The sequence below is a fragment of the Macaca mulatta genome, chromosome 2 (genome assembly GCF_049350105.2).
Source record: "Macaca mulatta isolate MMU2019108-1 chromosome 2, T2T-MMU8v2.0, whole genome shotgun sequence".
NCBI lineage: Eukaryota > Metazoa > Chordata > Mammalia > Primates > Cercopithecidae > Macaca > Macaca mulatta.
Genome location: NC_133407.1, coordinates 102,718,324 through 102,741,255, shown reverse-complemented (window position 1 = coordinate 102,741,255; position 22,932 = coordinate 102,718,324). Strand labels below are relative to the sequence as shown.

General features: G+C 52.8%; 1 protein-coding gene and 1 pseudogene across 2 annotated transcripts in view; both read left to right on the top strand.

The window, feature by feature from the left end:
- Positions 1–11,745, top strand: part of LOC144339526 (SH3 domain and tetratricopeptide repeat-containing protein 1-like) — a 56,266-nt gene extending 44,521 nt beyond the window's left edge. The window contains exons 2-7 of one of the 2 annotated variants that reach the window (XM_077994210.1): positions 1,402–1,582; positions 2,759–2,909; positions 6,353–6,475; positions 7,206–7,362; positions 8,326–8,522; positions 11,344–11,745. In XM_077994210.1, coding sequence (XP_077850336.1) covers positions 7,227–7,362; positions 8,326–8,429 — 240 coding nt within the window. In that variant the 5' untranslated portion in view covers positions 1,402–1,582; positions 2,759–2,909; positions 6,353–6,475; positions 7,206–7,226 and the 3' untranslated portion in view covers positions 8,430–8,522; positions 11,344–11,745. The remainder of the gene's footprint in view (positions 1–1,401; positions 1,583–2,758; positions 2,910–6,352; positions 6,476–7,205; positions 7,363–8,325; positions 8,523–11,343) is intronic. The other variant, XM_077994209.1, reaches the window with a different exon arrangement.
- LOC144339527 (SH3 domain and tetratricopeptide repeat-containing protein 1 pseudogene) lies at positions 11,177–11,745 on the top strand (annotated as a pseudogene).
- Positions 11,746–22,932: the final 11,187 nt, after the last annotated feature.

Genomic DNA, 22,932 nt, shown 5'->3' with positions numbered 1-22,932 from the left:
TTTTGGTTCTGTTGATTATCTCTTTTGTTTTTCCATTCTCTGTATTTTTACTTCCCATTTCCACTCTCATGTTTATTATTTTCTTCCTTTTATTTGCTTTGGGTTTAGTTCATTCTTTTTCTAGTTTCTCAAGGTGGAAGGTTAGGTTTTTGATTTGAGATTTTTCTTCTTTCTTTGAATGTAGACATTTACAGTTATAAATTTCCCTTTCAGCACTGCCTTAGCTGCATGTTGGAATTTTTGATACACTGTGCTATTTTTTTTTTTTTAAAGACAGAGTTTTGCTCTATTGCCCAGGGTGGGGTGCAGTGGTGCAATCTTGGCTCACTGCAACTTCTACCCAGGTTCAAGCCATTCTCATGCCTCAGCCTCCCGAGTAGCTGGGATTACAGACGTGCACCACCCTACCCGGCTAATTTTTATATTTTATTTTTTTATAGAGACGGGATTTCACCATGTTTCCCAGGCTGTTCTCAAACTCCTGGACTCAAGCGATCCTCCCGCCTCGGCCTCCCACAGTGCTGGGATGACAGGCGTGAGCCACCGCGCTGGCCCGGGCTGTGCATTTGTTTGCATTCTTCTCAAATTAGTTTTCAGTTTCCCTGATGGTCTCTTTGACTCACTGGTTGTTTAGGAGTGTGTAATTTCCACATATTTTTGAATTTGTCACATTTCCTTCACTGTTGATTTCCAGTTTCATGCCAGTACAGCTGAAGAACACCTCTGCTTTGGTCTCAGACCTTCTCCATTCACTGAGGCTCATTTTGTGGCCTGGCACATGGTCTGTCATGGGGAATGTCCCATGGGTGCTCGAGAGGACTGTGTATTCAGCTGTTGTTGGGTGGTGTGTGTAACAGATGTCCATTCGGCGTACCTGGTTTCTTGTGTTAATCTCCGGAATGTTTCTGGCACTAGAAAATCAGAAGCTTTCCACCGCCAGGGCCCAGCTTTGAACCCCGTTCCCCCAACATGATGCCGTATGTGGCAGACATGACGCTTGGCTTTGCTCTCTCAGGGTTCCATCTGCGACAGGGGCTACTTGTGCCCCTGGCCTCATCAGCTCAGGCTGAAGGCGGCCGTGGTCCTGGCCAGAGAGGCTTTGTGAAGCAGAAATAGATGGCCTGGTGCAGGGGCCGAGCCTGGCCAGGACCTCGGCCCTGGGAGTTGTAAAGAAGGCCGGCCTCTACCATGAGCATCTGCACCAAGGTGTGCCCATGTGACTGTGTGTTCGGAATCTGTCCTGAAATGGGTGCATGGCCTGTCTGTGCTCAGTCTCCCCACCTATGGGGCCCAGGCTCACAGAGGTGTGAAAGAGGCAAGCATGGCGCAGGGGCCTCCGAGCCCAGCCAGCCTCGCTTCGACGCTGGGAGACTAACATCTTCCATTTTGTCTTCTGCCCAGGCCAGCTGTGGGCCGTCCAGCGGCTGTGCTACTTCTACGGCACCGTCATGCCCAGCGAGGCCCAGTGTGTCATCTACCATGAGCTCCAGCTCTCCCTGGCCCGCAAGGTGGCCGACAAGGTGCTGGAGGGGCAGCCCCTGGAGACCATCAGTCAGCTCTACCTGTCCCTGGGTACCGAGCGGTAAGGGCTGGCTTTGCGGTGGTGGAGGTGGGGACGGGCAGGGCAGGGAGGGGGGCACAAGAAAGCTGGCCCAGGACCCTAGCAGCCCCTCTCCTTTTGATCATTTGGTTCCTTGGCATCAGATGCTTTGAGCTGGTGGGCCTGGGGTCGTTCCAGGGCTGCTGCTGGCCCGTGAGTCCCAGCTTGAGCCTCCCTTGTTGGGTCAAAGGTCATCTCCACCCCAGCAGAGGCAGTACGTGCACTCTGGGCTGTTCTTCCTACTATGGTGGCTTTTGTCATCTGACCTCTGCCTGCCCTGAATCTTCACTCCTGGCCTTCATCTGTCCCCTTAAATGTGACCACAGCAGCCACCTGTGGCTTCTCTCCCACAGAAGACAGAGCCAGTTGTGTCACCTGCTTCCCTGGGGCAGGGTTTCAAGGTCTCACATCCCATATGTGGCCTACTCGGCTTCCCCCAAGCATCCTGACCTGGTGGGGTAACCATGGCCCTGGCCACCCCACCCACAGGGCCCAGTGACATTGCTGCAGTCACACCCCCTCGAGTGTCGGACTTACTGAGAGAGCAGGGAAGGAGCCAGATTCCATGGGGACCTGGGAGACTGGCTCCAGTCTTGGTCTCAGGTTCACAGAAGGAAAATGGGCCAGTGTGCTAGAGCCATGCTTCTCAAAGTGTAGTCCCTGGACCAGCAGAGCAGCATCTATGTCACCTAGGAGCCTGTGGCAAGTGGGAGTTCTAGGGCCTGCCCCAGGCCTGTGGAGCCGGAAGCTCTGTGGGCAGGGCCAGCAAGCTATAGGGACAGGCCTCCGGGTGACTGTGATACCTGCACACCTTGAGAACCATCGGCCCAGATAGCCTCTGAACACTAACGGCTCCTGGTGCGTGTGGAGAAGACACAGGCCATGTCTGGGAGGCAGGGGAGATGGACTAGCACACTCCTCCTGCTACAGGGCAGCATGATGCTCAATTCCCTCAGAAGGATGTCCTTCATCTTTTCCATGCTGTGTGTGTTCACCCTGGCCCTCCTAGCAGCTTGGGAAGGGCAGAACACTGCACACACAAGAGGGCCGTTCCCAGTCCGCACATTCCAGATTCATCTGTCACCAGACCCACAGGAGGAGGCAGACTGGTTCCAGGAGGATGAAAGCCCTTGTTCTGACACCTGTGTCTGATTCCAGGGCCTACAAATCCACTCTGGACTACACTAAATGAAGTCTGGGGATTTTCATTGATCTTCAGAAGAAAGAGAAGGAGGCGCGTGCCTGGCTGCAAGCAGGGAAGATCTATTACAGCCTGCAGCAGAGCGAGCTGGTGGACCTGTACATCCAGGTGAGTGGCAAGGGATGCAGGAGGACCCCTGTGCTGTTCACTCTCTGTCCATCCACCCATCCATTCATCCTTCCATCATCTATTTACCTGTTCATCCATCCATCCATCCATCTGTCCATCCATCCATCCATCCATCCATCCATCATTCATCCATCCTTTTCTCATCCATCTATTCACCCGTCTATCCATCCATTCACCTGTCCATCCACCCATCCATTCATCCTTCCATCATCTATCTGTTTACCTGCTCATCCTTCCATCCATCCATCCATCATCCATCCATTCTTCCATCATCTTCCCATATACCTGTGGGTCCTTCCATCTATCCATCTATCATCCATCCATCCATCCTTCCATCCTTCCATCATCCATCCATTCACCTATTTGTCTTTCCACGCATCCATCCATCAATCCATCATCCATCCCTCCGTCCATCCATCCATCCCTCCGTCCATCCATCCATCTATCATCCATCCATCCTTTTATCATCCATCCATTCACCTGTCCATCCATCCATTCACCTGTTCGTCCATCCATCCATCCTTCCATCTATCTTTCCATCATCCATCCAACTGTTCATCCTTCTATCCATCCATCCATCCATCATGCTTCTGTTCACCTCTTCGTCCATCCATTCACCTGTTCGTCCATCCTTCCATCCATCCTTCCATCCGTCTTTCCATTATCCATCCAACCATCTTCCATCCATCCATGATGCTTTCATTCAGCTGTCCATCCATCCATCCATTCATTCATCATCCATCCTTTTATCATCCATCCATCCATTCACCTGTTCATCCATCTCTCCGTCCATTCTTCCATCATTCCGTCATCCATTCACCTGTTCATTCTTCCATCTATCCATCATCCATCCATCCTTCCATCATTCATCCACTCGCCTGCTCATCCTTCCATCCATCCATCCATCCTTCTATCATACATCCATTCACCTGTTCATCCTTCCATTCACCTGTTCATCCTTCCATTCATCCATCTATCGTCCATCCATCCATCCATCCATTCGTCCATCCATCATTCATCCATTCTTTTATCATCCATTCATTCAGCCACCATCCATCCACCTGTTCGTCCATTCATCCATCCATCCTTCCATCATCCATCCATTCACCTGTTCATCCTTCCATCCATCCATCATTCATCCATCCATCCATCCATTTATCCATTCATCCATATATCCATCCATCCATCTATCATCCATCTATCCTTCCATCATCCATCCACTCACCTCCTGTTCATCCTTCCATCCATCCATTTATCCATTCATCCATCCATCCATCCTTCCATCATCCACCCATCTTTCCATCATCTATCCTTCCATCATCCATCTATTCATCTGTTCATCCTTCCATCTATCCATCATCCATCCATCCATCCATTTATCCACCCATCCATCATCCATCCAGCCATCATCCATCCATCTGTCCATTCATCCATCCATCCTTTTATCATCCATCCTTTTATCATCCATCCATTTATCATCCATCCATTCACCTGTCTATCCATCCATTCACCTGTTCATCCATCCATCCGTCCATTCATCCTTCCATCAACCATCCATTCACCTGTTCCTCCTTCCATCCATCCACCTGTTCATCCTTCCATCCATCTACCATTCATCCATCCACCATTCATCCATCATTCATCCATTCATCCATTTATCCATTCATCCATTTATCCATTCATCCATTTATCCATTCATCCATATATCCATCTGTCATCCATCCATCCTTCCATCAACCATCCACTCACCTCTTGTTCATCCATCCATCATTCATCCATCTATCCATTTATCCATTCATCCATCCATCCTTCCATCATCCATCCATTCATCTGTTCATCCATCCATCATCCATCCATCCATCCATCCATCCATCCATCATCCATCCATCTGTCCATTCATCCATCCATCTGTCCATCCATCTGTCCATTCATCCATCCATCATTCACCCATCCTTTTATCCATCCATTCACCCGTCTATCCATCCATTCACCTGTTGTTCCATCCATCTGTCTGTTCATCCTTCCATCATCCATCCATTCACCTGTTTATCCTTCCATCCATCCATCATCCATCCACATATCCTTTTATCCATTCATCCATCCATCCATCATCCATCCATGCTTCCATCATCCATCCATGCTTCCATCATCCATCCATCCACCTGTTCATCCTTCCATCCATCCATCATCCATTCATCCATCCATCCATCCTTCCATCATCCATCCTTTCTCCCATCCATCCATTCACTGTTCGTCCATCCATCCATCATTCATCCATCCACCCACCAATCTACCTATTAATCCATCCCTCCATTCATCTATCTGTCAGTTTGTTTATCCATACATTCATCTATCCACCATCTATCCATCCATATGCACATACATCATCTACCCTCCACCCATCCATACATTATCTACCCACCCATACATACATACAGACATACACACATCATTCCACCCATCCATCCATCCATCCATCCATCCATCCATCCATCCATCCATCCACCCATCCACCCATCCATCCACCCACCCGTCCGTCCGTCCATCCATCCATCCATCCATCCATCCATCCATCCATCCATCCATCCCAGCATTAATCTATCTACACACTCATCCATCCATCCATGTGTCTACATCTCCTCATCCATTCATCCATCCATCCACTCATTCCTAAGCCACTGCTGAGCACCTGTTGTGTGCCTTTTTCCTCCCTCCAACTGGTTCCCTCATATCCTCCCCCAGTGGCCAGCATCTTCTCCCTGAGGGCAGAGGCGCGGCCCCTCACAGTGCCCAGCACCTGCTCAAATACAGCACATGCTCAAATAATGTGACCACTCAGTTAACACACAGAAGAACTTGCTCCAAGCACCAGGTGGCACATTTCCTTACAAAATGAATCTATCATAGTGGCTGTTTTCAGAGGCTTTCCCAAACACAGTGTGATCTGGAACAAATTGTGAAGCCCACAAGCCTGGTGAAGCTTTCATTACTGAGCACCTGCTGTATACCTCCTTGAGCTGAGGAGAGGGATCAAGAGCTCATGGCCAAGAGGGGACCAGGCCCACCCACAAACACTGTTGATGTGGCAGGGATGTGGCAACGCAGAAAGGAGCCAGGGGATGGGCTCCCAGCAATCTGGGGGCCACGGAGACTGGTTTGAGTGCAGGGGGAGTGGGCTACGGCTAGCCCTGGTGGTAGGATTCACAGGTGTCGGGCTCCTGGGCTGCAGCTGCTCAGTCATCTCCTGGCACTCAGGTGCATCAGTTCATTGTCCTCATGCCAGTGGTGGGGGCAGCCCTAATGCACAGGGTCTGAAAAATGCTCAGGTGTACCTGTAGTGTGTGAGAGGAAGGAGGCTGGAAAAGGTGGGCGTGGCTACCTCACCAGGTGTGGGTCTTGAGGGAACTTCTGTCTCCTTTCAGGTGGCACAGAATGTGTTCCTGTACACAGGCGACCCCAACCTGGGGCTGGAGCTGTTTGAGGCAGCTGGAGACATCTTCGTCAGTGGGGCCTGGGAGCGGGAGAAAGCTGTGTCCTTCTACCGGGTGAGCTGGCCTGTGGGCTGATGTGGGTGAGCTGGCCTGTGGGCTGATGTGGGTGGGCCTCAGGGGGGCACCTGGAGGGCTGAGGCACAGGTGTGGCAGGGCAGAGGCCTCCCACCTGGAGGCAGGGCCACCCATGCACATGCTAGTTTCCAAGTGGTCTCACCGGGCATGATATTGACCGTGCCCCTGCCCGGGAAAAACGCTCGGGGCCTGGATGTGACAATGGCTCTACCCTTGTACCTGATGATCTCAAGCAACCATGAGCGGAAAGTTCTGTCCCCATCTTTCAGATGAGGAAACTGAGGCTCAGAGAGGCACAGGGACATGTCAGAGGACACACAGCATGTCAGTGGGAGGCCCAGGTCTGCATGCACCCGGAAGTGGGATGGCTTCTCCCTTCCTCTGAGCTCACGGTGTGGCTCAGCCCTGGGCACAGATAAATGTGGTGTTTTTAGAGCAGAGAGGAGTGCTGGCTCCCCTGAGTCAGACCCCCGGTGCCCAGGTGGGAGAGACGGGTCTGAGGCTGCCGGGTGTAGCTGGATGGGCCTCAGGTGATTCTTCAGCCCCCAACTTGGGTGTCTGAACTGTGTGTTATCCCAGAGCACAGAGCTGTGTGGAGGTGCAGGGGTAGCTGGGGTGTGGGAAGCTCCAAGCACATGTTTGAGCTCTGAGGAGGGCGCTGGGCAAGGTGGGTGCTACGGGAAACCTGAGCCACCTGCCTGTGTGGTAGGACCGGGTCCTGGCCCTGGCAATGACTACGGGCAACCGCAAGGCGGCGCTGCAGCTACAGCTGTGCAACAAGCTGGTGGCACTGCTGGCCACACTGGAAAATCCCCAGGAGTGCTTGGAGTTTGCCTACGTGGCCCTAGCACTCAGCATCACTCTGGGTAAGTCCCCTGAGCCCCCACCCTGCCAGGACCCACACTTTGCCAGAGCCCAGCCTCCAGGTCTGCAGGGCAGGAGCTGAAACAGCTGCTGGATTTTCCTGGTCTCCTGTCCAGGCAGGCAGATCTACCCAACTGGCTTCCCCGTCCGGCTGTGGGGCACTGCCCGAGGTCTCTCACGCAGTGCAGAGCTCCCTGCCTGACTGAGCTCTGTTTCCTCTGCCTGTTCCCGCTGCTGACCACAAGGGCCGCCCAGTGTGCCCTCTGCCTTCCAGACATGCCAGGCATCTCGTTGGTCCCTGTATGTGCCAGGCCGAGTGGCATATTCCCTTTCTCTTGTACCCTTCCCACCCTCATCAACCACACAGCTCTCTGGCTGATAAAATCCCAGTTCCCCTTCCAACAGTCTGCCCCTTAAGGCCGGGCATCCCCTGGTGCTGTGCCAGGGTCATCTGTCCCCCTCCAGAGACAGGGAACCCTAGGCAGGCCACATGCCCCAGCGCCTTGTGCCCTGTGGCCCAGTACACAGTAGGTGTGCAGCTGACTCCCCAAAGTAGGGGGCTCTGATTGTGACACACCCAGGAGGAGTCGGATGTTATGTCTGTGGGTTGCCTGGAGCTGGGGTGCCTGGGAGCACCTGGACTGCATGGCTTTTGGGCTCCCCTGGTTAAAACCAGTGAGCATAGGCAGGTGGCTATGTGTAGGCACAGAGCTGGGCCATCCAAGTCCGACTTTGCCAAAGCCTCACAGTAGACAGGGGCAGGCCTTATTAATTCTGCTTTGCAGATGGGAAAGTGAGTCTGGGAACCCAGAAGGGACTGGCCAGAGCTGCCCAGGTGACCGCAGGTGCCTGGAGGCAAGCCAGGTGTGCTGCCTGGGGTCTGCATACCTGCTCCTGAGGGGCCTGTGCCCTCCCTGCCCCAGGGAGCCACGTCCTCACACCTGCCCCTTTGGCCTGCACCCCAGGGGACCAGCTGAACGAGCGCATGGCCTACCACCGGCTGGCCGCCCTGCACCATCAGCTGGGTCATGGCAAGCTGGCAAAGCACTTCTACCTCAAGGTCCTGTAGCTCTGCAACTCGCCGCTAGAGTTCGACGAGGAGACCCTCTACTACGTGAAGGTGTACCTGGTGCTCGGTGACATCATCTTCTACGACCTGAAGGTGGGTGGGGAGGGGCAGGGCTTGGGGTGTTCCTGGCCCCCTTGGAGTGGGATCTCCACCCAGACCCCAGAGGCCTGGGTTCCAGCCTTCCTTAGGAATGGCCCAGTGGCCTCCCTGGAGCTCTGCACGTGGCTGGAGGAGCCGGCAAGGTCAGCAGATACAACCCAGCTCCCAAGCTGGCCAGGCCCCACCCTCAAGAACTCAGTCTCAGCCCGGGAGGCTGACACATGAGTGGGCAATGGTGTCCTCTGGGTAAAGAAGGAGGATTGTAGTCGGGGGGCCCTCCTGGAGGAGATGACACCAAAGCTGTTTCTTGACAGTCAAGTGTCAAGTTGCATTTAACAAAGAAAACAGGGTCGGGAGAAGGACATTTCGGAGGACGGCATCATCCTCACATTGAATCAACGTTGCAAGATCCAACCCAAATCCTGGCGCCTCGTCTAGGAAGCCTGCCCAGGGTGCCAGCCTGCACTGAGCAACTCCCTCCTGGAGCCCCGAGACACCTTGAATCTTCACATCACCCAGGAAGGGTGGGGTGGGACCAGTGTCTTACCATTGGGTTCACAGACAGGGAAACCCCAGCTCGGGGCAGGTGCGGTGGGGCCTGAGCCAGCCAGGCTGAGGCCTTGCTGGGTCGGGTCTGTCTCGAGGGGAGGTGCTGTGCTCCCTCTGCCCCCAGCCCTGCAGGGGTGGAGAGCTGGGACTGTCAGACTCAGACCTGGGGTGTCTCCACCCCTCTGCCCAGCAGGCACCGCCCCTCCTCAGCATCGCACCGGCACCGCGTCAGTGCTCCTTATGGGCTGAGGGGCCAGGGCACTCCAGTCCTGGGGCCGAGATCTTGGGGGCCTTAGAACAACATGAGGAGCTGGGGCAGCCCTAAGACCCCACCCCGTATCCCCCACCGCAGGCCTGGGGCTGCCCGGGAGGCCCCCGCCCAGTGCTGGCGACACTTGGTGGTCAGAAGTGGTCCCTGTGGCCTCCCAAGTCCCAGCCAGACAGGGAGGTGCCAAGTGTCAGACCCAGAGGGACGCTGCTCACCGCTCAGGGGCTCGCCTGGGACCCAGGGGGACGGGCCTCCCAGAAGAGGCCTTTATCTCTTTTGGTCAAGCCTGCCACCCACTCCGCTTGCCCAGGAGGAAGGAAAGGGCCAAGTAGTACCTGAGAGGCCAAAGTCCACGGTTGGGGTTGAGGGGCAGAGGCCTCCTTCACCTCCTTCCCATGCACAGCCCTCCTTCACCTCCTTCCCATGCACAGCCCTCTGGGCCTCATCGTGACTATGCTGTCAGCGCAGGCCAGCTTCCCACAGGGAGGCCCACTTGGAATTCCCCAAGGGCGGCTGTCTTTCCAAGACTACACCCTCCTCCTTGTATAGTAGGCTCTGGACCCAGGGCCCAGAGGAGTAGGAGAAAAAGCCGGGCTGCATGGGGCCTGGAAGGCTGGCAGAGAGGCAGGGGTAAATGGGCATCTTTGCCAATTGCCTCTAAAAAGGGGTCCCCTTTAGTCTACACGTGAGAGCGAGCCCTGGAATAGGGAGGATTAGGTGTGTCCTGGCTCAGCCTGCCACTCACTAGCTGCTGCACACACTACAGGCACATGGAAATGCACACGCAAATGCACACGGGCACAGGCACACGCACACACAGGCGCGCACACACACACAGGCATGCACACAGGCACACACACGGACACGCACACACAGGCACACAAACACGCACAGACACACAGGCACCCACATATGCACAGACACATGCACAGGCACACGCAGAGACATATGCATTGGCTGGCTCCTTCCTGTTTAGTTGGGATGTCCCCACCCCTTCAGGAAGCCTTTGCCTTCCACCCCTGGCTGAGTCTGGGGCCTCCTGGGCCCCCCACAGGCTCCTGGGCTTCCCTCTGCCACAGCCCGGGCCACCCTGTGTGGTCAGTGTTCACTCCCAGGTCCCTCAGACTGGGAGCAAGGACGTTAGGCTCAGCCACGCACCCAGCACAGAGCCCAGTGTTCGGCTGGGCCGAGGGGCATTGGATGAGCAGTGGCGGTGACTCGGGGCCTTCTCACGCCCCTGCGCCGTGTGTGGGGCGGGGCAGTGGGGGAATGGACTGCTGCATCTTGGACTTTGTCCTTGGCCCTGGGAGTCATCTTGAGATGGTAGAGGGACAGGCTAGGCATGGGTCTTAGAGAGGTCCCTTGGGTGACCCCATGTGGAGGAGGCGCCTGGGGAGAAGCCGGGTGGGGGATGGGAGGGTCAAGGAGGAGGTCTGGGAGACGGCATCCCAACCCAGGGATGGTGAGTTTGAGCCAAAGATGCATTGAAAATGGGAGTGGATGTCTGGGGAGTCACACTCCGTCAATATTTCAGGGAACATTGCCAGATAGAACACCTGTGAGATGGTTTTGTACCTGGCCTGTCCCGTGGAGGGCCTGGAAATGGTCAGCATGGACAGGGGCCAGAGGGGAGCCTGGGTCACTCAACGCTGTGCCCCTGCTGTGGCTTGGAGCCACGGGCCCTGCATGGAACTCTCAGAGCAGGCAGGATCTGCCCTGACCTCAGCCCATGGGGAAAGCAGCCACTGCCTGCAGAGAGGGTGGCACTGGGGCAGGACACTTGGGGTGAGTGGGGCGTAGGGGCAGTCAGGAAGGCTTCCGGGGTGTCAGTGTCGTCCCCACCTCCTGCAGCTGAGACCACAGCAGTGTCACAGGCTTCGGGGTTCATGGGGTGAGCCAGCATTGGCTGGACATGTGGAATGACCTGGAGACAGGAACGGCCTCTGGGAAGACGGGCTCCGAGTCCCCCTCTTGCTGAGCATGACCTGTCCCCTTCAGGACCTGTTTGATGCAGCCGGGTACTACCAGCTGGCACTGGCAGCCGCCGTGGGCCTGGGCAACAAGAAGGCACAGCTGAAGATCTACACGCGGCCGGCCGCCATCTCCCACAACTTCCTCCTGGACCGTGAGAAGTCGCTCTTCTTCTACCAGAAGGCCAGGACCTTCGCCACAGAGCTCAACGTCCGCAGGGTCAACCTGCCTCCTCTGCCACTCTGCGGGTGGGCCCCCTGGTTGGCCCCCAGCCACCCTCGCTGAGGACAGCATCCGAGGGAGTGGGTTTTGTGCAAGGAGGATGGTCTCCTCCCTCTCCTGGTGTCTCCCGTGGCTCATTTTCTGGGAAATGGAGGCATGAAAGCAGGGTTCAAATAGCAATAAATGGTTTTTTTTTTTGCAATAACATACCGAAGTCCCCAGGGCATCCTTCCCTGTGTGCTTCCTGGGCTGTGTCTGGGGGCCATCCCCTTCCCTGGTGGCAGCCCTCTGATCTTGGGGATGAGAACAACTGTGAGTCCAACAGACCTGGGCCAGGTCATCATGAGCCTCGGTTTCCTCGGCGGCCAGGGGGGAGATGGTGGTGGAACTCTGGGCAGCTCCTTGCTCTCCCTGCTCAGAGTTCTTGCTGTAGGTCTCGTGCCACCCTTGCCTTTAACCTTCAGGCCACTGTGCCTGGATGTGGGGGCTGCTAGTGTCCCTGTTCGCCATTGAAGAAATAGAGGCACAGAGAGGTTAGGTGTCTGGCCCACCGTCACACAGCAGGTAGGGGCGGAGACACAGAGCCCAGTACACTGACCACCACACCACCCTGCCAGCCTGCAGCCAGGAAGATGTCCCCCATTAGGACCCAAGGTCAGCTCCTGGACCTCTCTTGTGGTGTCAGGAGAGCCACAGGCCAGTGAGGGTGGCCCCAGGGATCCCTCACTCAGTGTCCTCTGCTCCCAGACTTGGTTGGGCCAGGCCTGGCCAGTCCCACCTCTGGCCACTGGTCAGCCCTGCGGGAAGTGAGATGCGGGGATCTTCGCCTGTGTAGATGCTGGTACCCAGTATTGAAAGCCTTATCTGGGCTGCCCCCCAGCCGTCCCCACATACCCCTCCCCTTCCGGCCTCCAGCCCTCATCCCAGTCCCTGGAAACCCAGGTTTTCCTTCTTAGAATCTCTGGGCCCCAGGAACACAGCTCACACGGTCTCTGCCAGTTTATGGCAAGGAAACCGAGGTTAGAGACTGTGGGTGTCCCACGCGATTCTCGCATACACTGCACTCTCCCAGGCCCCTCTTTTAAACACTTTAAATGAGGTGACGTTCACATCGCATGCAATTAACTATTTCAACGCAAATAATGTGGCATTTGTGCATTCACAGTCCTGTGCAACCACTCACGCCATCAAGTTTCATAAATGTATTCGTCTCCCCAGAAGAAACCTCCCATCCTCACTAAGCTGTTACCTCTCCTTTGTATCCCCCAAGCCCCTTGTTTAATGGAAGAGGAAACTGAGGCCCGGAGAGGGACTTGTCAGTGGGCGGAGCTCTGATAATAAGGAATCAGGCACCCATCTGCTGCTTCAGTCCTGGGTTGGTGTTCCACCCAGCAGAGGTGACAGAGCCAGGAGGTTCTGGGACCCCATGCTTGCAACCAGAGCCCTGCCCCGAGCCTCCCCACCAGGGGACAGCAGAGAGCTTTCCAGAACGGGCCGCGGGGCTGGCGGGAAGCAGCGGGTCAGAGCTGCTGACAAACCTCACGTTGACCCCAGATCGCTGTCTCTGTGGGTTGGGCTTGGGAATTGGAGAGGAGGCCGCATGACTGGAAACGTGAAGACGGCACGGCCTTGGCTGGCTGGAGGAGCGGGAAGCGCCGTCACGTTGACTGAGGACACAGACCTCCTGCCCGCTGGGCCGGACCTGCAGCCATTCTTCTCGGGGTGGGGTCCGCAGGTCCGGGTTGCTCTCGGCCCCCGACCTGCCTCAGAATCCGGGGGGCTTTGGAACTGTGCCTCCTCATCTCCACCCACCCTGGCTGGTGCCATGAGGGGCCTGGATCCTGGGATCCTGTTTCTCCTGGGCAGCAGAGACTGGGGGACCAGAGGAGACGATGGGTCTTCAAGCCCCACATTCATAACCCCAGCCCACCACTGACAGTCTGGGGGTTCGAGATGAGGGAGTTGATGTCTCTGAGCCCCAGTTTTGTCACCACTAAAATGAGGCCGACATACTTGGGCAGAGTGCCAGCCCCAGGGCTAACAGAGGCCTGTTTCCTACTGACAATACCTGTTACTGCTAGGAACAGCTCCAACAACCACACACTAGGGAACACTCAACCCAGGCCAACTTGTCAGAGGCACGTGAACCAGAGCAACTCCATCTTGAATGGGGGCTGGGAAAAGGGAGGCTGAGACCTGCTGGGCCGCATTCCCAGGAGGCTAGGCATTCTTCGTCACAGGATGAGATAGGAGGTCCCCATAAGATACAGGTCATAAAGACCTTGCTGATAAAGCAGGTTGCAGTAAAGAAGTTGGCCAAAGCCCCAAACCCAAGATGGCAACGAGAGTGACCTCTGATTGCCCTCACAGCTCATTATGTGCTAATTATAATGCCTTAACTACTACAAGACACTCCCACCAGCGCCACAACAGTTTACAGATGCCATGGCAACATCTGGAGGTTGCCCTACATGGTCTCGGAAGGGAGGGCAGAAACTCTCAGTTCTGGGAATTGCCCACCCCTTTCCTGGAACACTCATGAATAGTCCAAACCTTGTTTAGCGTATGATCAAGAAATAACCATGAAAATGGGCAACCAGCAGCTTTTGGGGCCACTCTGCCTATGGAGCAGCCATTCTTTTTTTTCTTTTTTTTTCTTTTTTTTTCTTTTTTGAGATGGAGTCTTGCTCTGTTGGCCGAACTAGAATGCAATGGCATGATCTTGGCTCACTACAACCTCCGCCTCCTGGGTTAAGCGATTCTCCTGCCTCAGCCTTCCTAGTAGCTGGGATTACAGGCACCTGCCACCACACCGTTAATGTTTTGTATTTTAGTGGAGACAGGGTTTTGCCATGTTGGACCAGGCTGGTCTCGAACTTCTCACCTCAGGTGATCCACCTGCCTCGGCATCCCAAAGTTCTAGGATTACAGGAGTGAGCCGCTGCACCCGGCCAGAGTAGCCATTCTTTTATTCCTTTTCTTTCCTAATAAAGTTGCTTTCACTTGATGGACTCGCCCCGAATTCTTTCTTCTGTGAGATCCAAGAAACCTCTCTTGGGGTCTGGATCGGGACCGTTTTCCAGTAACAAACTTGCTTAACCTGTCAGACCCCTCGTCTCTTCATCTGTAACCAGAGATAAAGCCTCCCCCGAGGTTCCAACAGTGAGGAGAGAACGCATGGAAAAGAGGGGCACAGAGTTGGTGTGCAGAACCAATATCACAGACTGGGTGTCAAGCCACTGTCATATTGGAAGTAATATCACACTCTCCCCTACAAGTTATGAGGAACAATATCACAGGGGGGTGTGTACCTTCTCCGGTAGTGGGAGTAGTATCATCATCTCTTCCTTTAGATGACAGGAACAATATCACAGGGTGGGTGTACACCCCGTGTGTTTTTGGAAGCAATGTCATTCTCTCTTCTTCTAGGTTTTAGGATTCATATCACAGGCGGGGTGTACACATCATCCACTCACCCCCTGGATATCAGGAACCATATCACAGAAGAGTTGTCCACCCCCTTCGATATTGTCAGCAATGTCATCTTCTTCCCGCCTGGATATTAGGAACGATACCCCGGGGTTGGGGGCGGTGTACACCCAGTGCGATATCGAAAGTAAAATCAGCCTCTTTCCCGCTGGATATTAGAAACTGTATCACAGGTGTGTGTGCACCTTCTGGGATATTGGGAGTACTGTCAGCCTCCACCCCTCTGCATATTAGGGACAATATACAGGGGACAGGGTGGATACACAACCTGCGATATTGAGAGTAATATTCTTCTCTTTCCCCTGTACATTAGGAACCACATCACAGGGGTCTGTACACCTTCTGCGATATTGGGATTAATGTGATCGTCTCCCCCAACTGAATGTCAAAAACGATATCACAGAAGGGTGTACACCCCCTGCGATATGGCCAGTAATATCATGGTCTCTACCTTTGGATACTAGGAACAACATCACAGAGGGTGTGTATACTCCCCAGCAATATTGGGCATAATGTTATCCTCTCTTCCCCTGGATATTAGGAACGATATCCCTCGTGGTGGGAGGTGGAGTACATTAAGAACAACATCACTGAGTGGGTGTACACCCCCTGCGGTATTGGGTGTAATATCATCCTCTCTTCCCTAGGATATAAAGAACAATATCACAGGAGGGGTGTAGAGCCACAGCCCCTACGTTATTGGGAGTAATAGCGTCTTCTCCCACTCTCGATATAGGAACAATATCCTAGGGTGGGTGTACATCCCCTGCGATATTGGGCATATTGTCATCGTCTCCCAACGTGAATATTGGGCGTAGTGTCCCAGGGGGGTGTACACCTTCTTCGATATTGGGAGTAACATCATCCTCTCCCCTCAGGATTGTAGGCAAAATATCGAAGGGGTTTTACACTTTGTACGATATGGGCAGTAACATCATCCTCTCCCTACCTGGATGTAAGGAACTATATCACAGCCGGCTGTACACTTCTTGCCATACTGGGAGTCCTATCATCCTCTCCTATCATGGATATTAAGAAAAATATTACAAAGGAGGTGTACACCCCCTGAGATATTGAGAGTAATATTATGCTCTCCCCTTCGGGACATTAGGAACAATATCGCAGGAGGTGTGTACAACCCCTGTGATATTGGGAGTCATATCATCCTCTCCCCTGAATATAAGAAACAATATCACAGGAGGATGTACCTCCCCCCCTGTGATATTGGGAGTCATGTCGTGTTATTCGGAACAATAGCACAGTGGGTGTGTACAACCCCTGCGACATTGCCACTAGTATCATCGTCTCTCTCCCAGGATGTAAGGAACAATATCATAAGGGGGTGTACACCCCTGCGATATTGGCGGTAATATCTTCCTCTCCCTGGCTGGCTATTAGGAACAATGTCACAGAAGAGGTGTACACCCCCTGCTTTAATGGGAGTGATATCATCCTCTCCGTCCCTGGATATTAGGAACAATATCACCAAGGAGTGTACACCTCCTGCAATATTGAGACTGATATCATCCTCTCGCCAGCTGGATAGTAGGAAACATAGAACAGGGGTGGTGTACAACCCCAGCGAAATCGGAAGAAACATCACCCTCTCCACCTTTAGATGTTAGGGAAAATATCACGGTGCAGGTCCACGCCCACGGTGATATTGGGAGTCATATCAACCTCTCCCACCCTGGATGGAAGGAACATGACCGACGGCATGTACACACACTGTGGTAGTTTCAATAATGTCCTGCTTTACCCCTGGCTACTAGGAATAACATCATAGAGGGGTGTACACTTTCTGCGACACTGGGAGTAATATCCTCTCCTGGCAGGATATCAGAAACAAGATTATTAATAACTAATATTAATAAATAAAAATTAATATTAATCACAGATATTGAAAATCAAAACTAAGATACTATGAATACTGGTGAAAAATGTTAACGATTAGTATTAATAATTAATAATATTAACACAACTAATAATAAAATGATGATATCAACAACTAATGTAACTCTAATCAATACTAAGGGATGTTGGCAAAAAATTAATAATTAATATTAAGAAATAATAATATTGATAAATGACATTAATATTAAAAATAATTCTTAGAGTAGATCATAATCTATTTAAACCAATTATCTGTAATTAATAAAAAATTATTAATTGATAGTATTACTGATAAATATTAAAATCGATCATTGATGAGTACTAATTAATTATATTCTTGCCCCAAGAGCAATACACTGAGGGTGTACACCTGTCTGTGAAACAGTTCATTATTTCCAGAGAGGCAGATGATACTACTCAAAATACGGTAACCAGGCTGTGAGTCCACCATGGCTCCCAATAGCCAAGGGGGGGAGAGGGGGTGGCTATTGGTCCCCACCTCGCGGGGGGTGGCTCACCCCCCTGCGAGGTGGCTCCCAATAGCCAAGGGGGGGAGAGGGGGTGGCTATTGGTCCCCACCTCGCGGGGGGTGGCTCACCCCCCTGCGAGGTGGCTCCCAATAGCCAAGGGGGGGAGAGGGGGTGGCTATTGGTCCCCACCTCGCGGGGGGTGGCTCACCCCCCTGCGAGGTGGCTCCCAATAGCCAAGGGGGGGAGAGGGGGTGGCTATTGGTCCCCACCTCGCGGGGGGTGGCTCACCCCCCTGCGAGGTGGCTCCCAATAGCCAAGGGGGGGAGAGGGGGTGGCTATTGGTCCCCACCTCGCGGGGGGTGGCTCACCCCCCTGCGAGGTGGCTCCCAATAGCCAAGGGGGGGAGAGGGGGTGGCTATTGGTCCCCACCTCGCGGGGGGTGGCTCACCCCCCTGCGAGGTGGCTCCCAATAGCCAAGGGGGGGAGAGGGGGTGGCTATTGGTCCCCACCTCGCGGGGGGTGGCTCACCCCCCTGCGAGGTGGCTCCCAATAGCCAAGGGGGGGAGAGGGGGTGGCTATTGGTCCCCACCTCGCGGGGGGTGGCTCACCCCCCTGCGAGGTGGCTCCCAATAGCCAAGGGGGGGAGAGGGGGTGGCTATTGGTCCCCACCTCGCGGGGGGTGGCTCACCCCCCTGCGAGGTGGCTCCCAATAGCCAAGGGGGGGAGAGGGGGTGGCTATTGGTCCCCACCTCGCGGGGGGTGGCTCACCCCCCTGCGAGGTGGCTCCCAATAGCCAAGGGGGGGAGAGGGGGTGGCTATTGGTCCCCACCTCGCGGGGGGTGGCTCACCCCCCTGCGAGGTGGCTCCCAATAGCCAAGGGGGGGAGAGGGGGTGGCTATTGGTCCCCACCTCGCGGGGGGTGGCTCACCCCCCTGCGAGGTGGCTCCCAATAGCCAAGGGGGGGAGAGGGGGTGGCTATTGGTCCCCACCTCGCGGGGGGTGGCTCACCCCCCTGCGAGGTGGCTCCCAATAGCCAAGGGGGGGAGAGGGGGTGGCTATTGGTCCCCACCTCGCGGGGGGTGGCTCACCCCCCTGCGAGGTGGCTCCCAATAGCCAAGGGGGGGAGAGGGGGTGGCTATTGGTCCCCACCTCGCGGGGGGTGGCTCACCCCCCTGCGAATTATGAAAGATATTACAGAGTGTGTGTTCAACTCCTGTGATATGGGAATTAATTCCATCTTCTTCCCTTCCGGATTTCAGGAAGAGTATCACACGGGGATGTACAGTGTCTTCAATACTGGGAGTAGTATGAACCTCTCGGCCTTGAGATATTAAGAAGAGTATCACAGGGTGGATGTTCACCCCCTGTCATATTGGGAGTAATATCAGCCTCTCCCCTCCATGGATATTAGAAACAATATCCCAGGCTGGTTGTACACCTCCTGCTCTATCGGGAGCCATATCATCCTCTCCCTTCCAGGATATTAATAACAATATCACAGGGCGGGTGAACACAGCCTGTGATACTGGAATTATTATCCTCCTCTCCCCTTCTGGATACTAGGAACAATATCACAGAAGAACTGTACACTCCCTGTGATATTAGGAATGATATCATATGCTTCTTCCGTGAATATTAGCAGCAGTATCACCAGGTGTCTGTCCATTCATTGCTATGTTGGGAGGCATGTCATATTCTATCCGCCTGGATATTAGGATCGGTGTCACAGCTTGAGTGTACACCTACTGCGATATTAAAACTAATATCATGCTCTCCGTCACTGGATATTAGGAATGACATCACAGTTAGGTGTACACCCCTTGCGGTATTAGGAGTAATAATTTGATTAATTATTAAACATCAATGATCAATTTTAATAATTTTCAATGACACTATTAGTAGGATACCATTATTAATTATGGATAATTATTTTACATATATGATTATGCACGCTTAAAATTAATTATGAATATTAATGTCACTTAACAATATTATTAGTTCGTAATATTAATCATTATTTTATTACCAACATCTCTTAATATTGACTTAAGCAACATTAATTGCTGATATCATTCTTTTATTATTAATAGTGATATTACTATTAATTATTAATACCAATTGTTAACATTTTTAACCAGTATTCATTTTTACTACCTTTATTATGAGTATTAATATTGATTATTATTATTAATTTTTATTATATTTATTAATATTAATAATTAATAGACTTGTTTCTGATATCCGGCGGGGAGAGAATGATATTACTCCCAACATTGAAGAAAGTGTACACCCCTCTATGATGTTTTTCCTAATAGCCATCGAGTAGAGGATAACATTATTGAAACTGTCACAGTGGTTGTATATCCCCTCGGTCGTCTTGTTTCTTATATCCTGGGTGAGAGAGAATGATATGACTCCCAATATCGCAGGGGTTGTAGACCTCCCCCATAATATTGTCCCTAACATCCAAAGGTGCAGATGATGGTATTTCTTTTGATTTCGCAGTGGATGTACACCACCCCTGTGATATGATTCCTGATATCCAGGGGACGAGAGGATTATTCTCAATATTGCAGGAGGTGTACACTGTCTAGTGATATTGTTCCTAATATCCAGGGATGGAGAGGATATCACCCCCTACAGAGCAGGGGTTGTACACTCCTTCTGTGACATTGTTCGTAATAGTCAGCGGGGGAGAGGAAGACATTACTCCCAATATTGCAGGGGATGTACACCCCCTTGTGATATTGTTCCCTATATCCTGGGAGGGAGACGATGATACCAGTGGCAATATCGTAGGGGGTGTACATCCTTCTGTGATATTGTTTTTGACATTCAGTTGGGGGAGAGGATAACATTAATCCCAATATCGCAGAAGGTGTACAGACCCCTGTGATGTGGTTCCTAATGTACAGGGGAAAGAGAAGAATATTGCTCTCAACGTCGCAGGGGGTGTAACCACCCTGTCCCCTGTATATTGTTCCTAATATGCAGAGGGGTGGAGGCTGATAGTACTCCCGATATCCCAGAAGGGGCACACACACCTGTGATGTAGTTCCTAATATCCAGCGGGAAAGAGCATGATTTGTTTTGATATCGCAGGGGGTATACACCGCCTGCAACCCTGGGGTATCGTTCCTAATATCCAGGCAGGAAGAGGATGACATGGCTGACAATATCGAAGGGGGTGGACACCTCTTCAGTGATATGGTTCCTCTTATCCAGGGGGTGAATGGATGACATTACTCCCAATAAAGTAGGAACCGTACAGCCACCCTGGGATTTTGTCCTTAATAACCACAGGGGAGAGGTGATATTACTACCAACATTGCAAGGGGTGTACACCGCTCCAGTGATATTATTTCTTATGTCCAGGAAAGGAGAAGATGGTATTACTAACAATATTGAAGGGATGGACAGCCCCCATGTGATATTGTTCTAAAGATACAGGTTGAAAGAGGATGAGATTCCATCCAATAAAACAAGGGGTGTACATCCTGCCTGTGATATGAATCCTAAAACCTAGAAGAAGAGAGAATGACATTGCTTCCAAAAACACACGGGGTGTACACCCAGCCTGTGATATTGTTCCTGTCATCTAAAGGAAGAGATGATGATACTACTCCCACTACCGGAGAAGGTACACACCCCCCTGTGATATTGTTCCTCATAACTTGTGGGGGAGAGCATGATATTACTTCCAGTATGACAGTGGCTTGACACCCAGTCTGTGATATTGCTCCTAATTTCCAGTAGGTAAAGTATGATGTTCCTTCCAAGAGAGTAGTGGGTGTACAACCGCCCTGTGATATGTCTCCGAATATTCAGGGAAACACAGGACGACATTACCCCAAATCTCCCAAAAAGTGTACACCCATTGTGTGATATGGTTCCTAATATCCGGAGGTGCAGAGGATGGTATTCGTTCTCCTGTCGAAGGCTGTGTACACGCAACCTGTGAAATTGTTCCTAATATCCTGAATAAAAGAGACTGCTAATAATGGACACACATTGCAGGGGGGAGTAATTGGCTATTATGATCCACATCGCAGGGGGTGAGGCACTCCCCATGATATGGGGAGTAATAGCAACCCCCTCTCCCCCCTGGCTATTACGATCCACATCGCAGGGCAGTTCAGGACACCACCCCTGCCCCAACCTTGACCGAGACAGTGAGTGTCATGGGACCACCTCAGGGTGGGTGGCAGCTCAGCTTGAAGGTATCCCTGCTGCCAAAGACCAACCGCTCCTGCTAGTTTGAATCTGGCCACAGGGTCTCTGTTGGTGAGACAGGTGACCATGAGGCAGACACCCTGAAATCTAGCACGACAGAGCTCAATGCCCCCATGAGAGGCACCATAGCACGCAGACTTTGCAGACATACTAGGGAAGGCCACAGCAGGCCCTGAGTGAGGAACAAGCTGACCAAGATCCTGGGGTCTTGCCACACAGTCCTTAAACCAGGGACTGGAAACTGTTTCCCTAAAGAGCCGGGAGTCAGTATTTTCAGCTTTGCCAACTGATCTTTACCTCAAGAATGCAACTCTGCCATGGCTACACCACAGCAGCCTTCTGCAGGTGGCCTGTGAAGAGATGGGCATGACTGCACCCACATCAAACTTTACTTATGGACATGGAACCTTCTCAGTGTCATGAATTGTTATTTTTTTATTTGTTCAGGCATTTGGAAATGTAAAATCCATTCTTGATTCACGGGCCACAAGAGCAGGCAGGTACGGGCTGCCTCTGCCCCTGGCCGACCTCTGGAATGAGCTTAGAGAAGGAAATGACAGGCTGGGTCAGCGCAGCCTCCTCACAGTGGGTTCACTGCAGGAGGGTCCTTCGTAGCAACCACTTCTCATCCTTCATCTTGGCTTCAAGTGCAATTCACATGGAGAAAGAGAGAACAGAACCGGCCTCAGCAACAAGGAAGGAGATGCAGGGTCAAGCAGCCGTGTGGATCCATCACACTCAACATTCACACCAAGCGGAGCACAAGCAGGACCAGCCCAGGGGGGGCCGAAGTGGAGGCTCTCTGGGGTGGGGGCCCTCTGGGTGGGCAAGATTCTCTACATAAAACTCCAATAGAAGATCTACACAGCAGTAGTTAAAGAAAACACACACTAAGAAAAAGGCCAAAATAAAAATAGGACACCAAGTTTGGCCAACCGGGTCTCACAAGCCAGTAGGTAAGAAATCCCAGGAGGGCCCACCAGAGGAGCTGGGGGTGGGTTCCTGCCTGCAGGGGGCCTGGGACACCCCATTCCCACAGACGAGGACCCAAGCTTTGGGGAGGAAGCTGTTAGAGTCATCAGTGAGCTTTTCAGAGCTGGAGCCATAGGTCAGGGGGGGAGCCCTGGCCACGTCCCTGTGTAGGCTCAGAAGCTGGGGTGGGGGCACACCCCCAGGGGCCGATACAAACAGTGGACCGCGAGTCCTCCTCCTGTCCAGAGGATGCTCAGCTCCCAAGGGACCACCAAAGTCTGGAACCCAGGGACACACCACCTGACCCTCATGCCCAGGCCTCCTGGACCAGGCAATG